General features: G+C 40.0%; 4 protein-coding genes across 5 annotated transcripts in view; 3 read left to right on the top strand and 1 right to left on the bottom strand.

Annotated features, from left to right (window-relative positions):
• The window catches only part of LOC128523508 (gastrula zinc finger protein XlCGF26.1-like), a 179,410-nt gene that overhangs the window by 52,382 nt on the left and 99,271 nt on the right, over window positions 1–27,757 (top strand). The window lies entirely within an intron of this gene.
• The window catches only part of LOC128533167 (zinc finger protein 585A-like), a 59,948-nt gene that overhangs the window by 10,259 nt on the left and 21,932 nt on the right, over window positions 1–27,757 (top strand). The gene's annotated exons all lie outside the window — the stretch shown is intronic.
• Window positions 15,939–27,757, bottom strand: part of LOC128523741 (zinc finger protein 239-like) — a 366,823-nt gene continuing 355,004 nt past the window's right edge. Inside the window, exons 1-2 of one of the 2 annotated variants that reach the window (XM_053495852.1) lie at window positions 18,123–18,244; window positions 15,939–17,282 (exon numbers count right to left, since the gene is read on the bottom strand). In XM_053495852.1, coding sequence (XP_053351827.1) covers window positions 16,082–17,251 — 1,170 coding nt within the window. In that variant the 5' untranslated portion in view covers window positions 17,252–17,282; window positions 18,123–18,244 and the 3' untranslated portion in view covers window positions 15,939–16,081. Of the gene's footprint in view, window positions 17,283–18,122; window positions 18,245–27,757 lie in introns of those variants that run through there. The other variant, XM_053495860.1, reaches the window with a different exon arrangement.
• Window positions 23,033–25,950, top strand: LOC128523753 (zinc finger protein 239-like). The gene has a single exon (XM_053495871.1). The coding sequence runs from the start codon at window positions 23,048–23,050 to the stop codon at window positions 24,206–24,208; it is 1,161 nt and encodes a 386-aa protein (XP_053351846.1). The 5' UTR covers window positions 23,033–23,047; the 3' UTR covers window positions 24,209–25,950.

The raw sequence follows: 27,757 nt of genomic DNA, 5'->3' as shown, positions 1-27,757 counted from the left end.
AGACATTAACCTTTTTGTCTTTATGTACTTCCTGACCACTGGGTAGGGTCCCAAAGTCAATGTGAATGCTAATCTCAAGGCCAGGCTATGCCTTTTGTCTCTATGAGAATGTAAAGGTTTGGGGGATACTGTCAGGCTGATTAGATTAGCACCTATGCATTTGAAAGCCACTGTTATGCTGATGAGATCAGGGCTGGGGAACTTCCGTTACCAGGCTGACTCCTGTACTAGACTATGCTTTGTTTAGATTGTCTCCACCTCTTTGTATCCCTCCCTCTTGTAAAGTATAAACTCTTCCGAGCTAAGTTTTCGGTCAGACTTGGATGACTACAGCGGCGCTCGGCGAGTTCTCAATAAAGAGTAACTTCTGCTTGAATGATATCCCAACGTCTCCTGGTCTCTGAAAAAGTTCCCAACAGTTTTGGTGCCGTGACCCGGATAGAGCTGCTCACCTGAATCCAGATTGAAACTTCAAGCTCAAAGATCTGACTTCATTCCAGACTGAATCTTTTTGTACAAGCAAGGATTGGTGAGTTCCACTCTATCCAAAAGAACCTTTAAGACCAGTACAAATTTGTTATCCTCTGCGCCGTCAGAGAAGAGTTAACATACTGCTGTAGGGTTTAGTTAACTAAGTTATCCTCTAAAAGTTTCTGTTTAGAGATGGTTATCCTCTGTTCAGGCAGGGAAGATTAGCATTACGTGCTAATATTTGTGTGTTATCCTCTGTTCAGGCAGGGAAGATTAGCATTAAGTGCTAATATTTTGTGTGTTATCCTCTGTTTTTGGCAGGGAAGATTAGCATTACATGCTAATATTTGTGTGTTATCCTCTGTTTTTGGCAGGGAAGATTAGCATTAAGTGCTAATATTTTGTGTGTTATCCTCTGTTTTGGCAGGGAAGATTAGCATTACGTGCTAATATTTGTGTGTTATCCTCTGTTTTGGCAGGGAAGATTAGCATTACGTGCTAATATTTGTGTGTTTTCCTCTGTTTAGGCAGGGAAGATTAGCCTTGTGTGCTAGTATTTGTGTTATCCTCTGTTGATCAGAGAAGTTTTAGTGTTTTGTCTTAACAAGCGTATCAAGCCTCTGTTGATCGGAGAAGTTTTAGTGTTTTTTGATTGTGTGGTAACAAACAGTTTTACAAAATGTTTAAGCAGAATGCTAGACTGATCCCCACAACTAAAAAAGGTGGTCTTGCGACTCCTTCATGGTCTGATAGTGAATTCAAATCACTGTTAGGAGAGCAGATGAACATAATAGTAACTGAGAAAGTTAGACAAGAACTAACTCAAAAGTATAAGATCCATCCAGACAAGACGTGGTCGGTAGATGAGTGCAAAAAGGTATTAGGAGCATGCATTCGTAAGAAAAATGTGAAAGGCATTATCTGCTGTCATAGAGAATTTGGTTTAACGCTAAGTACACAACAGTCTCAGCGTATCTCAGAGCTAGAGGAACAGATCCAGGAGCTCCGTGCTAGGGTATCCTCTTTTACGAAGAAACTGAACCGCAACCAAACTTTAGCAAGAACTGATGTAGATAAAGTTAGTCAGTCTGATAACAACTATCCTGACTTACAAGCTTTCTTTGACCCAGATGTAGCCATTCAGTCAGTAACTGATGTGCCTGTAGATTCAGTAAATGTATGTGGTGCTAGAAGGAGATCTCAGGGAATTGAGGGAATTGCAAGTGTTACTCCCAACTCTTCTGTTGTCAAAGTCCAAACTGTTGCTAAATCACTAGGACCTAAGGATATAGAGAGACTATCCCAGAGCTTACCCTCAGCACGCACTAATTTTTCTGAATTTAGAAGAGCTTTGATCAGTAAAATGCGTCTCTACAACATGTCATTAGAAGAAGTCACACAGCTGATGTCACAAATTCTAACTGAGTCTGAATTCAACCGTTTTGAGTCTGCTGTTACGTCTGAACTACAACATGCCAGTAAAAGTGATGTGAGAGAGGGTGTCTTGAAAATTCTTAAGAACATCATGGGACCCAAAGTAGACTGGTCCAGGATTACCAACTGTGTGCAGAAGAAAGAAGAATCTGTAAATGAATACACTGAACGGTTTTGTCAGTCAGCTGTAACTTACAGTGGCATAGTTGAGGATTCTGAAAGTGTGCTTGATGATAAGGGACCCCTAGTCCGCATCTGGTCAGATGGCCTTATAGCTGAGTACAGAAAAGCATTGCCATTTCTAGATCTAACTTGGTCTTCCATGACTCTCAGAAGTAATCTCGACAGGTTAGCTGCCTGGGAAAGGGATGCTGATGTTAAGGCAAAGGTGAGAGTAGCAGCAGCTTCGTTTAGCACAACAGACCCAGACCATAGATGGCCTAAAAGAGAAAGCAAATGTAACTACTGTGGAAAACTAGGACATTGGGAGAAAAGGTGTCGGAAGAAGTTGCAAGATGGTAGAAGAAATAGTATGCATAATTCTACTCCTTCTCAGCCTGCCTACAACCCTGAAGTAGTTCCGTCTTTGTCTACTCAAACTTTAGGACAGCTTGCTCAGGCTCTTCTAAGAGCACAACAGGAACAGGAAAAAAACTAATTGTTGGGGCTGTGAGTAGCTACCTTTCCCCTGTAATTCATCACAATGACAAAAGAATTTTTGTGAAAGGTAGCATACAAGAGAAAGAAATTGACTTTTTGCTTGATACAGGTGCAGAAATTACAGTAATTCCTACTAAATTGGCTAAAGATTTAAACATCCCATACAAGAAAACCAAACTGTGTTTAACTGGTGTAATAGGTGAAGATTCTGTTTTGTATGAAACTCCGCCCATAGAAATACAATTAGGCCCAAAAACTTTGACTACAAAATTGCTATGTGCTCCATTAAATACAGGTGCAATTCTAGGCATGGATCTACTGAGACAAGTACATCTAACTTTAGACATGTCTTCAGAATCTGCTAGCATAAAAATTTCCTCAGCACAAGTTTCTACTGATAATGCAGCCACTCCTGAGTATGCTTTCTTGCAGAATCATCCTATTTGGGCTAAAGACAAGGATGATTGTGGTTTTCTGACAGGTGTAGAACCAGTCAAATTAACAGGAACTCCACCTCCTGTTACTAAACAATATCCAATCAGTAAAGAAGCTTTACAGGGAGTTAAACCTATTGTAGAAAAATTGCTGAAACAAGGTGTGCTAGTTAAAACTAACAGTCCCTGTAACTCACCCATATGGCCCATCAAGAAAGCCAATGGGACATGGAGACTCACCATAGACTACAGAGTAGCCAATAAACACATTGATAAAATCACCCCCCTAGTAGCAGATCCGTCTACAATTTGTAATGGCTTACCATTAGATTGTAAAGTTTTTTCAGTAATCGATATGTCCAATGGATTCTTTTCTATTCCTTTGCACTCTGACAGCCAGGCATGGTTAGCTTTTACAGTTGACTATGAGCAATACCAGTGGACTCGTCTGCCACAAGGTTTTCAAAATTCTCCGACCATATACCATCAGGCTGTCAGACGTGATTTGTGTGACCCAGAGTGTCCAGTTAAACAGTCCACTATGATCCAATATGTTGATGATATTTTGATTGCCTCAACAGATCATGATGTTCATCAAATTGAATTGGCAGCATTGTTAGACTATTTGCATGCAAAAGGACACAAATGCAGCCTTCACAAAGCTCAAGTTGCAAAAAACCAAGTTACTTTTCTGGGTCAAACAATTGGTACAGGACATAGATCTATTACACAGGATCGAGCCGCTTCAGTCAAAGCAATACCTCCGCCTACTACCATTAAAACACTTAGATCCTTTTTAGGAACAGCTGGTTACTGTAGACCTTGGATTGAGGATTATGCCATAATTGCTCAGCCGCTCTATGACTTGTTGAAAGGCCAGATTAAAGATTCTGATACTGTTTGTATGGAAGAAATTCATCTTAAAGCTTTCAATGCTTTAAAGACAGCATTATGTCAAGCACCCGCATTAGGAATTGCACAATCTGATAGGCCCTTTGTGCTTTATGTTCATGAACACTTAGGCTTTATGACTGCATGTCTAATGCAAGATCATGGGGGCAGTTTACGCCCAATTCATTACTATTCTGGTAAACTTGACATAGTCACTCAAGGTATGGGCCCATGTCTTAGAGCCGTGCAAGCAGTTCATCTAGCGCTTCAAGCTTCATCAGGAATGGTGTTAGGACAGACTGTAAATGTAAGATGCCCTCATGCAGTGTCTGCACTAATGAATCAAGCAAAAGTCACTTCTGTCACCTCTTCTCGTTGGGGAAATTGGTTAACGACCCTCACAGCCCCGAACATTGTTTTACAGCGTGCGTCAGTTACTAATCCATCTACATGTATGATGTCTGCAATGACTGAAGTTGTGTTAGAGGATGTAGGAGAAATGACTCACGACTGTGTTACACTTACATACACACCCACAAGTGAAGTAGCAGAAACTCCTATAGAGAATGCAGAATTGGAGTTGTTTGTTGATGGTTCAGCTCAAGTTATTGAAGGCCATAAACGAGCAGGTTATGCAGTAACTTCCATCACTGAAGTGGTAGCTTCAGGTCGTCTTCCAGATCATTTTTCAGCTCAAGCTGCAGAACTAGTAGCCTTAACTAGAGCATGCACGCTAGCTTCAGGGTCAGTTGCAAATATCTACACTGATTCCAGGTATGCATTTGGAGTAATTCATGATTTTGGTGTCATTTGGCAAAGTAGACAGTTTTTAACTTCTGCTGGATCCCCCATTAAGCATGCTGGATTAGTGAAAGATCTAATGTTTGCTATGAAACTTCCAAAGAAATTAGCTGTGATCAAAGTGAAAGCACATCTCACTACTAACACAATGGAAGCTAAAGGTAATGCTCTTGCTGATGTAGCTGCTAAACAAGCTTGTTTCTATGCAACTGTACAAGTGTGTTCAGGTAGTACAGCACAGAAGACCATTCTGCCTCCTGAATCGATCATTGATCTGTACAAAGACGTCCCTCTATATGAAGCATGGACATGGTTGGACAAAGGAGCCACAGTGGATTCATCTGGCTGCTGGACCAAAGGGGGAAAGTATGTCGCTCCCGAATCACTGCTGCCATATTTGGCACAACAAATTCACAATTTGGGTCACAGTGGTCCAGCGACGATGAATCACAGGTTCTCAAATCAATGGTGGAATCCAAAATTTAGAATTGTAGCCATCGAAACAGTCAAGAGATGCGTTACATGTCAGAAAAATAATGATGTGCCAGCAGTAACTACAGCAGCAACACATACTCCAGCTCCACCAGGACCATTTCGTCACTTGCAAGTTGATTACATATCGTTACCTCCTTGTAAAGGAAAAACTGACGTCTTGGTAGTAATAGACAAGTTCTCAAGATGGGTAGAAGCTTATCCAACAGGACGTGCTACAGCTGCACATACTGCTAAATGCCTTGTTACTGATTTCATTCCCAGATGGGGATTACCAGATTACATCGACTCAGATCAAGGAACACACTTCACAGGACAGGTAGTCAGGGAAGTGTCTAAAATGTTGAAGATTAAGTGGAATCTTCACTGTCCATACAGACCACAAGCATCGGGACAGGTTGAACGAGCAAACAGAACAATCAAAACCAGGCTAAGCAAAATGCATCAGGAAGGAGTACCATGGGTCGAAGCGCTGCCGGCGGTACTATGTAGTATGAGAGCATCACCTAATAGATCAGTAGGACTGAGCCCTCATGAGATTATTACTGGACGTCCAATGCAAATGCCAGGTGTGATTGATCTTAGAAATGCTGATGTACACTTTGCTTCAGATGCCCTGATTGCTTACTGTGAAAACCTCACGAAGGCAGTACAAAGTGCCAGAGAGAGAGTTAAGTCGTGTTGGCAGACTCCACCAGAAGGTGGACACACAATCATCCCAGGTCAGTGGGTCATGATAAAATCATTTAAGAACAAGCCATTAGAGCCTAAGTGGCACGGACCACATCAAGTGATGTTAATTACAGCAGCTGCAGTGTTGTGTCAGGGAAGGGAAACTTGGACTCACGTGTCACATTGTAAAGTTGTTCCCCCACCTGCAGGGATAGGATAGGACACACGGACCAGTGAGGAGCCCAGGGAAGAACCGAATGCAACAGGCATCGGGGGCCAAACCCTGTGGTGAAGACTCCCTCATAGGCCCTTCCCATTCATTAGTTCATCCTCACCTCACTGTTCTTTAGGTGTCACGGTAATTAAGAAACAGGGAAAGAAGGAACAACAATAGCAGACACAGATTGAACAGAGGATACAACCCTAGGGTTTGAAGTATTTTACAACAGATACTGCTTTGTCGTCTTTTGTTTTCTTTCTTACTCTGTGCAGATACCACTTGATGGCTGTCCCGAGACCAATACACGCTGACCTCGTCACCTACAAAGGAAGCCACAACGTCTGACAGACAACTAGACTCACTTCCAAGCCAACTGTCACAGAAGATTAAAAAAAAAATACACAACGCAGAGTATCAAATACGGGAACTTCAGTCATCCATCAACATGATCAAGATTGCTGGACAAGACATTCTTGATCTTTCAACAAAATTACACCAGATGACTGAGGATAATTCTTCATGGTTCGGAAACATGTTAGGGAAACCCTGGCTGTGGATCAAGGAAATCGCAATTCTGCTGTTGTTTTTCCTACTGGTGTACTATCTATGCATCCACAGTATCAAGTGTTTCATTCAACAAATAACCCACACCCATCAAGAAGAAATGGCCGCTCCAACCAGAAAAGACTATTATCCATAAGAACTTCACAGATACTAGCTAGATGTTTGTTTATATGTCATCATGGCATTCATCACTGCAAGCAACAACAGAACAAGTGCTATGTGCCTGTAACGATCACAAGTTACAAGAATTAAATGTCTAAATTTGTATTTGGTGAGAGTTATTAGAACTCTCAAAGGGGGAACTGTAGGATTACAAATTTATAAAATGTTAAATCTAGCTTCCAACGTAATAGTATATAAACTGAACAAGTTATGTACATTGGGTTTTACATTTTAAGGTAAAGTTGGTGACATTCTAAGAAGATCAAGTCTTGTACCCCAGGTGTCAGAGACATTAACCTTTTGTCTTTATGTACTTCCTGACCACTGGGTAGGGTCCCAAAGTCAATGTGAATGCTAATCTCAAGGCCAGGCTATGCCTTTTGTCTCTATGAGAATGTAAAGGTTTGGGGGATACTGTCAGGCTGATTAGATTAGCACCTATGCATTTGAAAGCCACTGTTATGCTGATGAGATCAGGGCTGGGGAACTTCCGTTACCAGGCTGACTCCTGTACTAGACTATGCTTTGTTTAGATTGTCTCCACCTCTTTGTATCCCTCCCTCTTGTAAAGTATAAACTCTTCCGAGCTAAGTTTTCGGTCAGACTTGGATGACTACAGCGGCGCTCGGCGAGTTCTCAATAAAGAGTAACTTCTGCTTGAATGATATCCCAACGTCTCCTGGTCTCTGAAAAAGTTCCCAACAGGTCATTGAGTTTGTTCTCCAGTGACAGTGGCAAAGGTGTGCAGTGTGCACGGGCTCTCAGCCTGTTCCTGACGCCGGCTCGTTTCCCTCGGGGCCGCCGCTTTGCGTCGTGTCCTTTGTTCTCCCTAAGGATCTCACTCGGCCAGCTCAGATCCGGAGTTAAAAGCGTTGAATTTTGAGTACATTGTATACCAATAGAAACAAGAGTGTCTCTATCATACCTAATGTACTTAATGGTGGTGATTTTGCCGATTTTAAAACGCTGAAAACTATCTTAAAAACAAAAACAAAGAAAAGGTGGTCGGAGCAGTCGTGACGGCAGCTGACCTCACCAGCACTATCTTTTCTGAACTCTGTCATTTAACCCACTTTTTTGAGTTTACTGCAGAAAATATGGAGCAAAATGAGTAGATCCTCAATGTCTTTGTTTTTCATTTAGTCCAGTAAGGGGCAGTAAAACACCTCATAACAGAACAAAAGAGAAGAAGAGGTGAAGTGGTTGCACTGTTTAGACTGCCTAATTATCCAGCCGAGCTAAAACCCTCTCTACATGTAGCCATTTAAACTGGATTTTAAGGTGCTTAACCTTAATAATTAGTTGCTTGTTATGTGACAGAAGAAGTCACCAAATCACATTTTCTCCCAATTAATCCAACAGCAAATTTATTCCTGACAAAACTGACTCATTAATGTCTATTATTTATAATGTAACATAAACAAAAAGCCCAGCACCCACATACCTCTCAGCCTTAAACACACCACGCACAGACCACATTCCCTCCAATCCTCCAGCACTGATCAGCTGGGTCCACCATCTCTCAGAGCTTGAGGAAGATGTGTAGCTAAACACCAGGGTGGTGGAATGAACTTCCTCTAGATATCCATACAGCAGAGACTCTGGCAATTTTTAAGACATTAAAACATGTCTGTTCCTTCAGTATTTTGGTTAATCCCTCTCCCCACCCCCAAAGGAAAAAAAAAACCCTTTCCAACAGTGTTTGACTGGTACTTAACCGAGCAACCCAGTGTAAGGATCTACCAAATTCAGACAGCAATCATTCCCAATCTGTTAATGTGTGTGTGTGTGTGAGAAAGTCATCCTACAAGCCCCACCCCCGATAACCCACCCGCTGTTATTCTGTTATTCCTTATACCCCTATCTAATCTATGCGGTTTGACTATGCAAGGACCGACAAGCGGAAAGATAGAAACCTGATCACAGCACCAAAACTCGCGGTGAATCATGATGAACTGTACTTGCCTGCTCTCATAAAAGAAAATGAAATGGGATGCTCTGCCCCTGCCCCATCTTTTCTTTCACTACATGTCGGTCCAAGAACAAGGGACCTGGTCCTGCTCAGCAGGGGTGAGATGAGTGCACGTCCTTACCTTGATAGATCATGGCACCATTCACAGGTGGGCTTGAGTTCCTCTATGACGCTTAAGACTCTTCTTTACTATGGCCCAGCTGTCACATGAGGAGGCTGATCTCATTCCTTGCCTTGTCCAGGTGACTTTCGAGGGCTACTGTCCTTTCAGAGAGATCAGCATAGTCTGCCTTGCCTTGTTTCCTTTCATGTGTAATAGTTGCCAGGGTTTCTTGCAAAGTGTTTTTCACTTTGTCCTGCTCTACCTCATCACCCCCTTTCTGTTGCTCTTGAGCTTCCAGTTCCAGCTGCTTGATGCGTCATTTTGCGTGTCAGCTCCTGCTGGAGATTGGCGGTGTGGGACTGTAGCATTGACTTGGGTTTTGTCTCATAGAGCTCACTGAATTGTTTAGCTGGTCCTGTGTCTCGTGCTTTGGTGTTCGAGCAGCCTTAGGTAGGAGGCTGTCAGTTGCAACATTAAGCCATGTCTTCAGATCTTCTCTGATTGACGTGGTCTGTGGTGTAAGACATGTTTTGACAGGGTTTTAGATTCAATTCAACTCAATTTTATTTATATAGCGCTTTTAACAATGGTCATTGTCTCAAAGCAGCTTCACAAAAAAAAAAAAAAATTAAAGATTTTTTTTTTTTCTAGAAAAGAAAAGAAAAGAAAATATTTGGAAGTGTGTATGTGTGAGAAAAATGTGTCTAGATAATAATGAAATGAATGATGAATGAATGATGAATGAAAATGAATGAAATGTCTCTGATGAGCAAGCCAAGGGTGACGGCGACAGTGGCAAGGAAAAACTCCCTGAGATGGCAATAGGAAGAAACCTTGAGAGGAACCAGACTCAACAGGGAACCCATCCTCATCTGGGTGATAACAGATAGAAATAACATTAGTTATAACAAGTTCAATATAACAGAAGTTGTGTAGATTCAGTTCAGCAGTAGGTGCAGAGGGCAGATGGGGTCTGGATCACTGGAAGCACAGGAGCAGGATGGTAGCTCCAGCCATCATAAAGCAGAATCTAGCTGAAGCAGGTCCTTCTCAAGATGCCTTAGAAACCTCGCAGGGTTGGCCTTTGTCTACTAAAGCTGGCACAATCTCCAGATGCCTCAGGATGGGTAGAAAAATACAGAAAAGATGGAGAGAATTAGCGTAGTTGCCATTCAGGATAGGTGTACTGGAGTATGAGGTTATGGGATGAGTTACGCGTATGCCAGATTAAAGAGATGCGTCTTGAGTCTACTTTTGAATTGGGAAACCGTGTCTGCTCCCCGAACAGTGTCCGGAAGGCTATTCCAAAGCTTTGGAGCCAAATATGAAAATGCCCTGCCCCCTTTTGTAGATTTTAAAATTCTGGGAATTACCAGAAGTCCGGAGTTTTGTGATCTTTTTTTTTTAGAACCACGACTGATACCGATTTGAGAGGAAGAAACAAAACAAGAAAAACACGGCAAACAGATGTGTAGAGGTGCTGATGAGTGTGGTTCTCTGGGCGTGCTATTAACTGGGAGTTTCTGTGGGGAGAGCTAGTGAACACACAGTTTGCACAGCTAGAGGACAGAGGCAGAAAAGAAGAACAACACACAGAGCAAGGGATAGAGTAGTAATGGTAAGCTTCCACTTTTCTATAAGAGAAGCCTTTTTTTGTAAGGAAAGGTTATAGCTAATGTTTTAAAAACAAAACAAATAGAATCTGCAATTCTGGTGGCAGAATGAGCTCAATGTCAAATTTCTACCCCAAATTTCTACATGGGGATTTCTCAGTACCAGGACTGTTATTATTATTTAAAATTGTCTTCAGATGAAAGAAAACAATAATGGTATTGGTTTACTCAGCATTAGGGTTGACAACCATACACAAATTGAAACGCTTCTAGACGCGTCGTCGAATTTGGATGGACAGTTTTCTAGTTGACCTGCTTTAGCCTTGGCTTGGTAGGATCCCAGCGTGAAAAGGGGAAGTACGGTGAGAGTCGAACACCTTTGAACCTAAGAATTCACATTTCACCAACATGTTACGTTTCTAAAGTTCTCTGCTTTTGTTACTTTCGCAGGTACAAACCCAGAATAGAAGCAGTAGTCAACTCAGAAGAGAAAATTGAGAAAAAAAGAAGAAGAAAGTGTGGGTTTTCTCTTCCAGGGTTAGAACGCTTAACAGGGTTCACAGAGTGGTGGTACTATTACATTAATACATCTAGGTGTTTGGTTTTGTTGTTTTAGGGGAAAACAACTGACCTAAGTTTTGAGAAGACCCTATGTTCCCTTTGGGGTTTCGCTAACTGTCTGGGCTAATTAGCATATTCATTAGGCTCAGTAATGAGCAAGGTTGATTCAGTCAGAGCCCAGGGTTAGGGTCCACTGCCTAAGCGCACCAGGTGAGCTTCTGTAAGGTCTTACCAAACACTCTATCCCCTCTGTATTGCAGTGAACCTTTTAAACAGTCTGTAAGTCTCACAACCGCAAGGTTTGGGGGAGGCACTTCTACCTGGCCTGATGAGCGAATGGGCTAACCCTTGGGGCTACCCATCAATAGCGCCCAAGCCTTCGTCCATGAGACTCCTCGTACTCTGGAAGATTGCTGATGCCTGCTGCATGCTTACAATGCAATATTAGGACCAAGATATTGAGTTTCACTCCTAGCCAGGTTACGTTAGAACGGGTGACTCATTACTGTAACTCACTGTGAGGACAACCGTCACTGCACCAATCAAACAGTAGGGGAAGCACTATCAACTACCAGGCTTAAGCGAGGGGAAACCTATGAGGGTATGGGTTCAGTTAGTTAAAACTGAGAAGAAGTAAGCCCTAGCAGATAGGAAAACCTTATTTGCAAAAGGAAATTTGAACTCCAACTAATAAATTATAGCTATGACTGAGCTTTCATTAGCAGTAAAATTGTTAGGAGCAATTAGTAATTAACGTAATTTGTAATTCACCTATCATTAAATTGGGGGCCCAACTTTAATGAATTTTTAAATTTCAATGTAATAATGATAGTTGACAATGCAGTTGGAATGACGTTTATTATCAAAATCATACAAGAAGTTGCAGTTACGTTAATCCACCAGTGTACAAAGCAGAAACTGTAATAATTTATGAAATTGAATTAAAGTTTTAGATTAAAACAATTGGACAGTGATTACCATTCCAGAATGGCATCAAAATCAATAAAATAGTCTCAATTAGTTATAATTATTAGTGGTTAGAGTTTCCAGGTCACGGTCGTTGCTATGGTTACTTACACTACTTAAACGAGAGTGCTAGTTCAACACAGTTATGGCTTGTCAGTAAAACGTCTGCTCATTTAACAACACAAAAAACACTAGTTAGCTCTTTATAGCTGAAGGACCTCAACTCCACTCGTTAGAGTGGGGCAGACAAATTAGTTGTTACTACATTTAAATAACTGCGAGGTGGGGTGTGCATAATTATTCAGCCCCCTTTGGTCTGAGTGCAGTCAGTTGCCCATAGACATTGCCTGATGAGCGCTAATGACTAAATAGTGCTAATGAGTGAATAGAATGTCAGTACGAATACAGCTGCTCTGTGACGGCCTCAGAGGTTGTCTAAGAGAATATTGGGAGCAACAACACCATGAAGTCCAAAGAACACACCAGACAGGTCAGGGAAAAAGTTATTAAGAAATTTAAAGCAGGCTTAGGCTACAAAAAGAATTCCCAAGCCTTAAACATCCCACGGAGCACTGTTTAAGCGATCATTCAGAAATGGAAGGAGTATTGCACAACTGTAAACCTACCAAGACAAGGCCATCCACCTAAACTCACAGGCCGAACAAGGAGAGCGCTGATCAGAAATGCAGCCAAGAGGCCATGGTGACTCTGGATGAGCTGCAAAGATCTACAGCTCACGTGGGGGAATCTGTCCATAGGAGAACTATTAGTCGTGCACTGCACAAAGTTGGCCTTTATGGAAGAGTGTCAAGAAGAAAGCCATTGTTAACAGAAAACCATAAAAAGTCCCATTTGCAGTTTGCCACAAGCCATGTGGGGGACACAGCAAAGACTCTTTGAGACTGAGACTCTTTGAGTCTGCAAAAGACTTGAGACTGGGGCGGAGGTTCACCTTCCAGCAGGACAACGAACATAAAGCCAGGGCAATAATGGAATGGTTTAAAACAAAGCATATCCATGTGTTAGAATAGCCCAAATTCCAGATCTAAATCCAATCGAGAATCTGTGGCAAGATCTGAAAACTGCTGTTCACAAACGCTGTCCATCCAATATGACTGAGCTGGAGCTGTTTTGCAAAGAAGAATGAGCAAAGATATCAGTCTCTAGATGTGCAAAGCTGGTACACTGGCAGCTGTAATTGCAGCAAACGGTGGTTCTACAAAGTATTGACTCAGGGGGCTGAATAATTGTATAGTATTGAGACTTTGGTTAGCCACTCTAAGCTCGGTACTGGGGAGATTTAAACACATAGATGAATTTGCAAGTGGGACACGCACAGGCAGATTAATTATGGAGGCCTTTTTAAGAGAAAAAGTAATGAACACGCTTACTCCTCTCGTGGTGCACTTTTCTATAGCGACTTGGTCTGTCTCCGCAGACAATAGTTAACTTTTATAGCTGAGCTTGAAAATGAAACATGCACTTCCCGCTCGCTATAAAGGCCTTATAAGAGAAAGAACAAGAAACATGCTGGCTCTTCTCTCGATGCGCTTTTTGTAACGACTTAAATCTTTAGTTTTACTGCAGTTTAATATTTAACTTACTATACCTCGTGTTGCATTTCATTCATTCATTCATACAGTGGTGTGCCACAAAACAAGTATGTATAACGTATCGCAAAACTCTGTTTCCGGACAATAAAAGAGATAAAGTAAACTGTCTTGATCTCATGAAATTGTACCCATTAATATGTAGTATTTAGCTCTGGGTCAAAGGTGTATCGAATCTTGTAAGGATTTGGGTTAATCTGATTAACTGAATTAAAATTTTTGACGTACACTTTATCGTCTACCCGCCCAGCATTTAGCACAATTTAGTGTTTCTTACCAGTTCTGCTTATCACGTGGTCAACGATAATAACACAAAATCTAGTATTTAGCAATTATAAGCAAGGTAACTTAAGATCTGGGCAAATGTTTAGACTTTAAAATACACAACCAAGACAACGGTTGTTTATAAAGAATCAAGAATTTATTTGACTAATCTACGACACGTGAAACTACGCTACTTAAACACACTTAAATGTGTTTATTTTAAAACATTTTTATACAAATGAAAGTCAATGTCAGCTATAGTTCTTACTAGACTTGACCAACAAGATATTGTCTTTACATGGTATCCAATGATGTTTACTGCCAAGTATAAAGTCATACACAGTCTATAAGTATTCAGACAGTACAAATTTTCATTTTGGTGTCTCTTCATCACAACAGTGTATTCAAACAAGATGTGACTGAAGTGTAAGCTTTCAACTTTAAGATCCATTAAAATGTTTCACTGCCAGTTTGATTACACAAAATCCCTTTATTTTTGCAGACTCAAAAGTAAATAGACATCTGACTGGAAATACAGGTGCATCTCAATAAATTAGAATACCATCAAAAAGTTTATTTATGGCCTCCGAGTGGCACAGTGGTAAAGTGCTCACCCTATCATCCGAAGATGGCAAGTTTGATTCCCGGGTGATGCTGTAACCTCTCGCAGCCGGAGGTCTAGAGAGAGCTGATTGGCCGAGCTTGAGAGGTACTTGGTGCTTCCACATTAATCACGGCTCTACAGCCAATCAGGGGTGTCTGTGAGCTCACCCGAGTGGAAGGAGCAGATAGCGCTGTCCTCCGAGTGTGTTACGCCGCCCCCAACGGTGCCAAAATTCTGTATCTCAGAAAATTAGAATATTGTATAAAAGTTAAATATTGGAGACTCATGGTGTCACTCTAATCAGCTAATTAACTCAAAGCAAAGGTTTCCTGAGCTTTTAAATGGTCACTCAGTCTGGTTCCGTAGGCTGGCTGTTCACAGAGTGCTGTATCCAAACACATTAATGGAAAGTTCAATGGAGGGAAAAATATGTGGTAGAAAAATGTGCACAGTGAACAGGGATAACAGCAGCCTTGAGAGGATTGTGAAACAAAGCCTATTTAAGAATTGTTGGGAAATTCACAAGGAGTGGACTGCACATGGAGTCAGTGCTTAAAGAGCCACCACACACAGATGGATCTAGGACACGGGCTACAACTGTCACATTCCTTGTGTCCAGCGACTCTTGAACCAGAGACATCAGAGGTGTTTTACCTGGTCTAAGGACAAAAAGGACTGGACTGTTGCTCAGTGGTCCTCTTTTTATATGAAAGTAAATTTTGGAATTTATTTGGAAATCAAGGTCCCAGAGGCTGGAGAAAAAGAGTAGAGGCACAGAATCTAAGTTGCTTGAAGTCCAGTGTAAAATTTGCACAATCAAAGGTTTAGGAAGACATCTGCTGGTGATGGTCAACTGTGTTTTATTAGGTTCAGTTTAGTGCAGCTGTCTACCAGGAGATTTTAGAGCACTTCATGCTTCCCTTTGCTGACCAGCTTTATGGATTTGCTTTTTTTTTTTTTTTTTTTTTGTCCAGCAGGACTTGGCACCTGCTCACACTGGCAAAAGTACTTATTCCTGGTTTAAGGACCCTGGTATCCCTGTGCTTGAAGGGCCAGCAAACTTGCCCAACCTAAACCCCATAAAGAATCTCTTAGCTATTTTGAAGATGAGGATGCAACACACCAGACCCAACAACACAGAAGAGATGGAGGCCACTATCAGAGTAACCTGGGCTTCTAAAACATCTTAGTAGTGCCACAAACTGATTGCCTCCACACTACGCTGCATTGCTGCAGTAGTTCATGTAAAGGAAGCCCCAACCAAGTATTGAGTGCTGTACATGCTCATAATTTCAGTAAGCCAACATTTCTGTGTTTTTCTACGTATTATTTATTTTATTTTATTGGTCTTAAATAATATTCTAATTTTCTGAGATACTGAATTTTGGGGTTTCACTAGCTGTAAGCCCTGATCATCAAAATTAAAAAAAATAAACACCTGTAGTGAAAATCAGTTCAAAAGGAACTGATTTTTACTTTTTTAATTGAATTGCTGAAATAAAATAATCCTTTCAATGATATTCTAATTTATTGAGATGCACCAGTAGAGTGATAGCCTGTTTTTTCTTTTTATTATTTAATTACATATCAAGGAGATAAAAGGTCTGAATGTGATTCACTGGGTCTCTGCTGTCTGGTTTTCTTCGTGTGAATAGCTTGGTGTCTTTTTAGATGACATGACTGGGTAAAACATTTTCCACACTCTGAGCAGTAATACGGCTTTTCTCCAGTGTGAATACGCTGATGTCCTTTTAGAGCACTTGCATGATTAAAACTCTTCCCACACATTGAGCAGTGATATGGTCTTTCTCCTGTGTGTATGCGCTGATGTGCCTTGAGAGTACTTTTGTCAGTAAAATTCTTCCCACACTCGGAGCAGTGATACGGCTTTTCTCCTGTGTGAATGCGCTGATGTAGCTTGAGAGTACTTTTGTCATTAAAACTTTTTCCACACTCTGAGCAGCTATAAGGCTTCTCTCCAGTATGGATGTGCAGATGTGTTTGGAATTGGCTCACATTATAAAAACTCTTGCCGCACTCTGAACAGTAATACGGCTTCTCTCCTGTGTGAATGCGTTGGTGACTCTGTAGAGAACTCTTATGATTAAAACTTTTTCCACACTGTGAACAAGGATACGGTTTGTCTCCAGTGTGAATGCGCTGATGTTGTTGGAGAGAACGCTCTAGCTTAAAACCCCTTCCACACTGTGAGCAGTGATATGGCGTCTCTCCTGCATGAATGCGCTGGTGTTCTTTTAAATGACTCGTGTTAGTAAAACTCTTTTTACACTGTGAGCATTGATACGGCTTGTCTCCTGTATGGATGCGTTGATGATATTGGAGATTACGCTGGTGAGTAAATCCTTTCCCACACTGCGAGCAGATAAATGGTTTCTCATCTGAATGAATTCGGAGGTGTTGATATAAATTACCCTGCTGAGTATAACTCTTTCCACACTGTGAGCACTGATACGGCTTCTCTCCTGTATGAGTGCGCTGATGTTTTTGGAGACGGCATCTATACATGAAACCCTTTCCACACTGTGAGCACTGATACGGCTTCTCTCCTGCATGAGCGCGCTGATGTTGTTGGAGACGACATTTATACACAAAACTCTTTCCACACTGTGAGCACTGATGTGGTTTGTCTTGTCTGTGGATGAGCTGGTGTGCTGTGAGATCCTTCTCTTGACTAAAACTCTTTCCGCACTCTAAGCAGTGATGAAGATCTGTCTGCGTATCTTCCTGACTAGTCATAGTACAAATATTGTCATGTTCCTCTTTATCTCTGGTTTAGGAAAGAAAATACAGTTCAGTACCATGAAAAATACAAACTGTTGTCCAAATACAGCAAAAGTAACAATATGTATTACCGTATTATCATGTATTATGGTTGCAGATGAATCAATGCCCATTTTTTGTAGTTGCTAAGACTGAAACATGTAACTCACATTTTTTCACATGATATATGAAGATATATTTTTGCTTTTGCTGTTCAACAGAGCTTGTTTTTTTTTTAATTTGTATCCATTGACATGCTTAATGGCAATTTTTTGGTTTTGGTTTTGTTTCAGTTTGATTCTGTTATTGAAAAAGTCTGCTATTTGCAATATACACCTCAATGACATGGCCCCGATATATCAAATAATGAAAATAATGATTAGCTTACTTTAACATACTTCTTTAAACGGTAAACACAGTGTGATGTTTCTGGCCAAGCTCGAAGGACTCGTGGAATGTTAAGTCATCCTGTGGCTGTGTCCATAACGGACCAGTCACCTTCATTTGTTTAATGTTTTAAATCATAATTATGAAAATGAAAATATTTGATTAGTGAAGTTATATATGAAATATTTTAAGATGGTGCCTTATACAGTCACAGTGTATCTGAAACACCTATGGAATGCAGATGGCTTAAAAAGTAACAGTTTTAGGGGGAAAAAAGCTATTTTAAAGACCTTTATTTTACCCAATTAATATCAAATGTGTTTGTAGTTAACTAACTTAACCAACTAATAACCAAATTTAAGCAAATTAATATGCAGTTTATCAGCACTACAGACACTATTATATATGAATCAGAAATCCATTTAGGATCCAGTCAGTAACTGTTTAGACTTTAACTTACCTCAGGATCAGTGAGTTAATCCTCTCCAAATGCTGTTTTTAATCTGATTTAAGATTCTCTGTAAAACTGCAGGTAGAAACAGCTACATGCAGAGATGGTTTTAGCTTGGCTGAATAACTCGGCAGTCCAAGCAGCAAAACCTTCTTCTTCTTCTTCATCTTCTTCTTCTTTGTCTTGTAGTGAGGTGTTTTACTGCCCCCTACTGGACTAGGTGATGAACAACCACAACAGCATCTCCTCACATTGTGCTGCATTCTGTTCAAACCTAAAATGTGGTTCAAAGTGACAGAGTTGTGTGATTCCTCAGCAGTAGGTTCTCACTCATCGTCTACCCCAGGGGTCGGCAACATGTGTCTCTTTCAACCCTCTGCTGCGGCTTCCTGTGGATTTGGAAAATAAATAATAATTATTACATTTTAATTAATTTCATTTAAGCTTTTTTTTTATCTAGTTCTTTGAAAATTATGGTGATATTTTTTTGTTGCTCAAAATATGTCACAACCACCGATGTGCGACACCCACCGGCACATGATTTATTGATCTTTTCAAGCCCAGGTTTTATTCAGATTGACCGCTAACTGCTCACTCTAGTACACACGTTAAAAGGATAATGGCACACAAAAGCAATTGCCAATTTTGGTTTGCTGCTCGATGATAATTAAAGTTCGACTTTAAATTTCATAAATTTGAGAAGAACTCAAGTAGACATTAAGTATTTTATTTGAAAGTAACCTTCAAAATGTTTTTGTTGTATTCAGGAATAAAATTGAGTTTTCTCTGTAGCAGCTCAATGATTTCATAAATGCAACACACTGTAGTTTTTGTATTTTCTATATACATCGCATAAAGGTAAAAAATTATATACTGTATGCAATGTTACCTTTATTTAGATGTTGAAAGGGTTTTGTGGCTGCCTCTGTTTTCTTTTCTGTGGGAAATGGGTCCAAATGGCTCTTTAGGTTTTAAAGGATATACCACTTTATCCTGTATACAGGGTCATAGGGAGACTGGTGCTTCTCCCAGGAGACTTAGGGCATGGAGCAGGGTGCCAATCCACCCTGGATAGAGTGTCAATCCGTCGCAAGATAGGGAATGAGTAGGGAATGAGTCCAGCAAGGATTAATCTAAAAACGGTACAATCCAGACGTCACGGTCTTCTCTCTCTCTCTCTCTCTCTCTCTCTCTCTCTCTCTCTCGTTAACTCCATAAACAGCCCCCTCTAACCATATTTACATTTACATTTACATTTAGGCATTTGGCAGACGCTCTTACCCAGAGCGACTTACAAAAAGTGCTTTAAAGTTTACATCATTGGATACATACTTACACTGGGTTAACTAGGTTAATAACTAAGTGCCGTTAGTCCAACACAACTGTTTTTTTCTCTCCACCCCTAGTCATTTCCCTGGTCCTCTTTTATGCTGGATCACCGGACCCGACATGTCATCGAGATTCCCTCTTAGCGAGAGCTTAACCCCAGAACCAAAACACTGTCTTTTGGGACAAAATAAACCATATCAGGTTCTGTTTATAAGGCCCGGCAGTTTTCTTTTTATTAACATGCTTAATACAGCCTATATAAACAACCCCATTATGTGGCTGTGCTACAAGATTTTATATATTATTAATAGTTTTATAATAATATGTTTTTTTCTTTTTAGGTTTTTAAGTCTGTTGTAGATATTGTGATAATTGTTTGGTCTATGGTCTACATCGATTTTATTAGATTATATGAATCTAAAGTTTATGTCAGTTTGTTGCACATGTACTACTTGTTTGTTTTCTTTAATCTCGTTCTTGTGTTGGGGTCCTTTGAGGGCACCAATATAGCTGCTGGTGTAGATGTATGGTTTGGCATGGGTACTGTGTGGCTGCTTGCACTAGGAAACATATATAAATTTTTTAAATTATTATTTAAATTGCCTTCAGAATTAGCAAAGATTCTGTTGTTTCATAACTGATCTGCACTCTAGAGATTTCCTTAGAAATTTCTTAGTAAACAATTGTTATTGGAAAATATGTTCATCTGATAGGAGATGAAACCCACCTGTATTGCCTTGTGTTTCCATCTTTTGTTATTAGTAGTTAGTAATCCGTGAAATTTAAAAATAACTAGAGATTTACTAAAGATGCATGCTGCTCCAATCTTTTGGCAATGCTGTTGCCTGTTACTGTCAGTAAGAAATGCCTGTGACATGACTGTGATGGAAATACCTGTAAAAACACCACTTGGCAAACAGAATTTCTGTTTTAAATATATACTGTAGATTTAGCAGAAAAAATGTTTTGCACCATAAATGTCTCATTATTAGAGATATCTTTCGAGAAATACAAAAACTTAAACTTTATACAGTTAATTTATCCTATAATTAACCTTTGACTATTAGATTGCAATATTATAATTATAGACCATTACAGATATACAGTGCTGTGCAACAGTCTTAGGCACCCTTTGTATTTCGTACAAATTTTAATACATGTTTAATATATGACTTTACAAGAGGGTACCCATGTGCAGACCTAAAGGACACATACACACACACTCTCGCCTTTACAATCCCCCACCCACCCCCTCCTCCTCACACACATACAGGCGCACACTCTCTGCCTTACACAGAAACTCTGCTCTGTCTCGATTCTTTTCAAAGGTAAAGTGCCGGTTCATTTTTATAATTTTTTATAATTACTTTTTTATTTACAGCAGTGATTCCGTTAGTATGCGCTCACGTGAGTGTGACAATTTTTCCGATAAAACAGTCTCTCTGTTCAATTCAATTTAATTCAATTCAATTCAATTTTATTTGTATAGCGCTTTTAACAATTGTTATTGTCGCAAAGCAGCTTTACACAATCACAATAATTATTTAAGTCTGTATGGAATGTAAGTGTGCATGAATCAAGTTGAGCAGATTGTCCCTGGTGAACGAGCCGAGGGCGACAGTGGCAAGGAAAAACTCCATGAGATGGTAATAGGAAGAAACCTTGAGAGGAACCAGACTCAACAGGGAACCCATCCTCATTTGGGTGAAACAGAAAGCAGTAAATGATCTGCATTTATACAGTGTGTAGGGTGGGAGGCAGTTCAGCTATAATAGCTGATGTTAATTGATGTTAATATGGAGTCCAGGTAGTTATTGAAGACCCAGGTAGACTTGTAAGAAGTTCCAGTCATGAACTATCGAACTGTCAAGTCCCCAGAGAAACAGTTGCCAACACCAGTCAAGGCCAGAACCATCTTCTAGGTAGAGAGAATCATTCCCAGACACCAGACGCATCCCAGAGAGACACACGGGGCATCCATGTGACGAGATCTTCAGCCAGAAGTGGGGCACCAGGATGGGTCAGACAGGTCCGGAGGGCAGAGGGAGTCTGGATCACTGGCAGCTCAGGAACGACATGTGACAGAGAGAGGGAAGAGAGAGAGGGAGAGAGAGAACAGAAGAGGGGAGAGCAGAAGAGGAGACATAACAGTTAGTCTGTTAACACACACACACACACACACACACACACACAGTGCCTGCGTGCACAAACAGAGTACCAAGAGGGGGAAATTTGAGCAATGTTTTTCAAAGGTTTTATATTAGACATTCGCCACACATTCAAGACTATCACATCTGTTTATCAAGAAGTATACACACAAAAATGACAAATCACATATTTTCTTACTCTGAAGTGGACAGAGAAGCTTTTACAAATAAATATATTTTTAGATCTTCTCCTGTTACAGCCTGCTGGAGCTAAATCTTCCAGAACCGCTGCTTACCGGAGCTTTATAGCGATGGAGTCACTAAGGGACCGTCTAACAAGTGCATGATCAAGACTCAACCGTACAGAAGAATACACAAGATTACAGAGAAATACCTTACAGGACATCAAACATATTACACTGTTAGGCTACAGTATGGATTATTTGTTTATCTATTTGTTTGTTTAATTGATATGTTGAATGTACATTTAAAAATAAATTAATACACAGTCAATTCCCACGCCAATAAAACAGATAATTTGTTAAATGAGAGTCGGGATGATTTTTACTAGTAAGAAATAATAATAATAATTGTAACGGTATCTATCAAAATGAATGCACTTTGGTACAGTCTATTATGAGTTGCAAAAATGACAATTAAATCAATAAAATTCAATAACTTTTTTGCTATACTTTTCTCAATAACACATGCAATTTGCAATTCCTTTTTAAAAAAATGTCCATATTTTCCCTCCATAGATGAGTGAGTGAGTGAGTGAGTGAGTGTATCCATAATGTCTTTGACCATCACCCAGTCCAGTAGGTGGCGGTCAAATATCTCACTGTGACACACAGGAGAAGAAGAGCTGAAGTTGTTGTGCTGTTTGGGCTGCTTAGTTATCCAGCCAGGCTAAAACCATTTCCACATGTAGCCGTTTCTACCTGCAGTTTCACAGAGAATCTCATCGAGTTAAAATAATAACAGTATTTGGAGAGGATAAACTCACTGATCACGAGGTAAGTCTTAACAGTTACTGACTGGATCCTAAATGGATCTCTGGTTCATATGTCATAGTATCTGTAGTGCTGATAAATTGGATATTAGATTGTCTTACCTTGGTATTTAACTTTTAAGTTAAATATCTTTTCTAAAATAGCTGTGTTTAAAGCAGTGTGCCTTTCACCAGTGTTTTGTATACTGTACACTGTGATATACAGTAAACAATAAACTGCCATTAAACATATCAATGAAGAAAAAAAAAGAAAAAAAGCTCTGGTGAAAAACTAAAGCAAAAATGTATGTTATCATATAGAAAATAAAGTGAGGTACATATTAAACTGTACATATTAAATTGTTCATGCTGTATTGGACATTGTTGATTGTTTTTCTGATACTGAATTGTATTTCATTTCCTTTCCTTAACCAAAGATAAAGGAGAAAAGACGTATTCTTTGTACTATGACTAGTCAAGAAGATACACAGACAGACCTTCATCACTGCTTAGAGTGTGGAAAGAGTTTTAGTCAAGAGAAGGATCTCACAGCACACCAGCTCATCCACAGACAAGACAAACCACATCTGTGCTCAAAATGTGGAAGGAGTTTCACTTATAAATATTTTCTCCAGCGACACCAGCGCCTCCATACAGAAGAGAAGCCATATCAGTGCTCACAGTGTGGGAAGGAATTTTCTCACCAGGTTCATCTACAACAACATCAGCGCACTCATACAGGGGAGAAGCCGTATCAGTGTTCACAGTGTGGGAAGAGTTTTACTCATCAGGGTAATTTATATCAACACCTCAGAATTCATGCAGATGAGAAGCCGTATAACTGCTCACAGTGTGGGAAAGGATTTACTCACCAATTTAATCTCCAACGTCACCAGCGCATCCATACAGGAGAGAAGCCGTATCAGTGCTCAGAGTGTGGAAAGAGTTTTGCAAACATGAGTCATTTGAAAGCACACCAACAAATTCATACAGGAGAGAAGCCGTATCACTGCTCACAGTGTGGAAGGGATTTTAAGCTAAAGCGTTCGCTCCAACAACACCAGCGCATTCACACTGGAGAGAAGCCATATTACTGCTCCGAGTGTGGCAAGAGTTTTTATAATGTTAGCCAATTCCAAACACATCTGCATATCCATACTGGAGAGAAGCCTCATAGCTGCTCACACTGTGGAAAGTGTTTTAATGACAAAAGTACTCTCAAGGTACATCAGCGCATTCACACAGGAGAAAAGCCATATCACTGCTCAGAGTGCGGGAAGAGTTTTACTGATCCATCAGCATTTAAGTCTCACCAGAGGATTCACACTGGAGAAAAGCCTTATAGCTGCTCGGAGTGCGGAAAATGCTTTACTCAGATAAGCGCTCTCAAAGTACATCGGAGAATTCACAATGGAGAAAGGCCTTTTAGCTGCTCACAATGTGGAAAGAGTTTTATTCGTAAAAGTGATTTCCAAGCACATCAGCGTATTCACACTGGACAAAAGCCGTATCCCTGCTCAGAGTGTGGAACATGTTTTACACATTCAAGTAGTCTCAAAAGACACCAAGCTCTTCACAAGAAGAGAAGCAGACAGCAGAGACCCTGTGAATCTCCTTCATATCTTTAATCTTCTTAATTTGTCATGAAATAATGAAAAAACAGGCAAACACTCTTCTTATAGTCAGCTGTCCAGTTGAGTACTTTTGAGTCTACAAAAACTTTGTCAATTTTGGAGTAATTACTAAACTGTTAATGTGATATTTTAAAAGGTCTTTAAGTTGAAAGGCTTCAGTCACATCTAGTTCGATTTAAATCCACTGTGGCCGTGTAGAGGCACAGGAATGAAAACTGTAACTGTCCGAATACCTATGGACCTGAATGTGTATACTTGGCAGTAATCGTCACTGGATATCATGTAGGGACAATATGTTAAAACCTAGTATCCAACGCATAATGTTCAAGCCAGAAGACAAAAAAGGTGAAGAAAAACTCTTGTGATACCAAGAGGAAAGGAAGCCTTGAGAGGAAGCAGACTCTGAAAGTAACAAATTCCTACAATTCTCCTACACTTTAGCATGTTAAATCTTTTATGAAAACTGTTATTTCTGTATGTAAATTCAAATTCAGATTTTGTCACAACCATACACATTATGAAATGCAGTGAAATGCAAACGCCACTTTCAACGAATAGAAACATACAGTCTAAGTTAAATTAAATCAACTTTAAAACTGAAGTTAAATATAAAGGAAGATGTACAGAAAATAAGAATCAAATTTGCAAATACAATTTAGCATAAAATACAAAGCATCAAATCAAATTCTGTGCAAGCGGAATATAAAAACAAAAAATATGTAGAGATGTGTAATGCTGCTAAAAGGTATCATAATAATGTGCTTAAGGATGTCAATGTCCATTATTGTTCCTGAGAGGTGAAACAATAATAAATAATATACCTGAGCGGTGTTGATTTTTAAATATGAGACTAGTCTGTGGTGCTGTCTGTTCTGAGCCTGAATAGCCATGGGAAGAAGTTCCTACTCAACCTCTCTGTATTGGTTTTCAGGGAGGCTTTATTGACTTCAACAAAGGGAACAGTCAAATTTTGGAGTGACTGAGATCATTCAATATATTTCTGGCATCGGTCCAGCACTGTCAGCTGCTGTAGACAGACTGCAGGTCAGGATGATGTAAAGAAGAAATCGACAAGAGCGAGTAAGGTTGGAAATGTGTCGGGGGAAATAACAGTTGATTGTCCAGAGTTACCCCAAAGTTGCAGCTAGTGAGTAAGGGAGTAAGCTGATTGTTGGTCAGGGAGGTTGCAGGGTCTTGACAGGGATGAATCACCAAATATAAACAGCAGTTTGCTTTTACTGAGTTTAAGATTCAGCTAATAAACTGTCATTCAGGGTGAGATGTCTGTCAGACATGCTAAGATCCGGATCAAAACTGTAAAAGTTCTGTTGAACCTTGGAAGACAGTTTTATGTCCTTGAGCTCCTGGAAACTCTATTGCCTTGATGAAGGTGGCTGGGAGCTCCTCTCCAGCCTAAAGCTCACTATCAACTCTTTTATCTTGCTGATGTTCAGGAGGAAGTTGTTCTCTTCCCCAAGTTCTACATGGTTTTAATCTCCCCCACATAGGTCATCATCTTGTTGTCACAAATCAGGCCCACCACAACAGTGGGATTAAACATGCATGAGGTATACACACTGGATACACACTGTCTTCCCTCTGACTTCCTGGATTCCATTGTTCTGTCCATGCAGTGACCCAAGAAGAGCTCTTCAAGTTGAATGGATCTAATTCTAAAATCATTGAATTGTGAGTGCGTTATAAACCAATAGAAATAAGGGTTTCTCAGACATGTTAAAAGGACGCTATGGTGTACAAAAGAAAAAGATAAACAATGAAATGAGCAAACCTGTACCTTTTTACCTCTGCTCCCTGTAGTCTGACCATTTCACTTGGGTTGTATTCATGCACCCACATGTATTCTGTCTTGCTACCGCTAAACTTCACTCCTTTGCTTTCCAGATCACACCTCCACCTCTCCAGATTTTCCTCCACCTGTTCCCTGCTCTCGCTACAAAGCACAATGTCATCTGCAAACATTATAGTCCATGGAGACTCCTGTCTAACCTCATCTGTCATCCTGTCCATCACCATAGCAAACAACATTCTCACATTTACTGCGTGAACGAAATTTTCGCAGACTCAATCTACCAAAATAATTATATAAGAGAACACTTATTAAAATGGAAAAACCCACGCTCAATTTTGGCGCAGGCGTTGATGTGACAGGACCATGACAGGTCCTGCGTGATGTGAACACCGAGGTATTTGAAGCTGTCCAATCTCTCCACTGGGCTCTTGTTGATGACGGGGGTCTGGTAGTTCCTCACCTGCTTTGTACTGAAGTCCACTATCAGCTCCTTTGTCTTGCTAACGTTTAGGAGGAGATTGTTCCTCTGGCACCAGTTCTCCAGATTTCCAGCCTCCTCCAGGTAGGCCGTCTCATCGTTGTTCCTGATCAGGCCCACCACGACAGTGTCGTCAGCAAATTTGATGACGGTGGTGGAGTTGGTAGTGGCCACGCAGTCATAGGTGTTCCAGTTGACTGAACAACTACAGCTAATGGGATCAGGGAGACAGGTAGGCGGGTATTTGGTGTATCATGAGCAAAGGTATAAATATAGTATTAATAGAAATAGTATATTTCTACTTGTACAGTATATTTCTATTTTTATGTACAGCATATTTCTATTTTTAGTTCTATTTTTATTCTAGTTTAATGTAATTTTTCTATTGTATTTCTTTTATTCATATTTATTTCTTATTATAAGCTTTAATTCTCTTTTAAGGTCACTGGCGGTCGTATAAGCATTTCACTACATTTTGTACTGTGTATGACTGTGTATGTGACAAATAAAATTTTAATTTTAATTTGGAAGCATACCCTGGCCACCCAGAGGCTGTCTTAACTCCTTCCTGAAAACTACACAACATTCTTCCTTTTTAACCACCACCAATTTGTCCTCTGCTCTGTCCCTTCACCTTCCTTACCACCAAGGTCAATTTACACAGCACCATCCTGTCTTTGCAATTACTGATCTCTATTAGATTACAACATTACTACACAAGATGTAGTCCACCTGAGTGCCCCTGCCTCCGCTCTTACATGTCACTCTATGTTCCTGCCTCTTCTGGAAAAAAGTTAAAGTCAACTGTATTGTACAGTACATACATATGGAGAATTGAAATTATGTTATACAGTCCCTTACAAACAACAGTATTCATTTTATTTAAATATTCACTACTGCCATTTCTATTCTCTTTGCAAAGTTCTTCTGCATTCCTGTCCTAATCTCCTGTTTTGTTCCTGTTGTTTACATACCTGTCCATCACATCTGATTTATGACTGGCACAAAAGACACTGGATTGTAACCCCCCGTAGTTGCATTTAAACGCTTAAAACTTATACGTGTGCAATTACATTTTATGCGAACGAATTTGCAGGCATAGCTAGTATTTTTAGGATTTGTTTACCCATAATTACTTATTTTTCAATAGTATGGCTTTTTTACATGTGAACAGGTTATGTTTTTATTTTTATCCCTTTTTTATATATTGTAATAATTATTTGGTTTATGAGAGACCTTTATTAATACTTTAGCT

Source organism: Clarias gariepinus, chromosome 1 (assembly GCF_024256425.1).
Source record: "Clarias gariepinus isolate MV-2021 ecotype Netherlands chromosome 1, CGAR_prim_01v2, whole genome shotgun sequence".
Taxonomy (NCBI): domain Eukaryota; kingdom Metazoa; phylum Chordata; class Actinopteri; order Siluriformes; family Clariidae; genus Clarias; species Clarias gariepinus.
The sequence above is the reverse complement of the archived record's forward strand: the minus strand, read 5'-3'. Positions and strand labels throughout refer to the sequence as shown.

Coding starts and splice junctions, on each gene's coding strand:
- LOC128523753 (XM_053495871.1), top strand. CDS start 23,048: ATGACTAGTCAAGAAGATACACAGACAGACCTTCATCACTGCTTAGAG.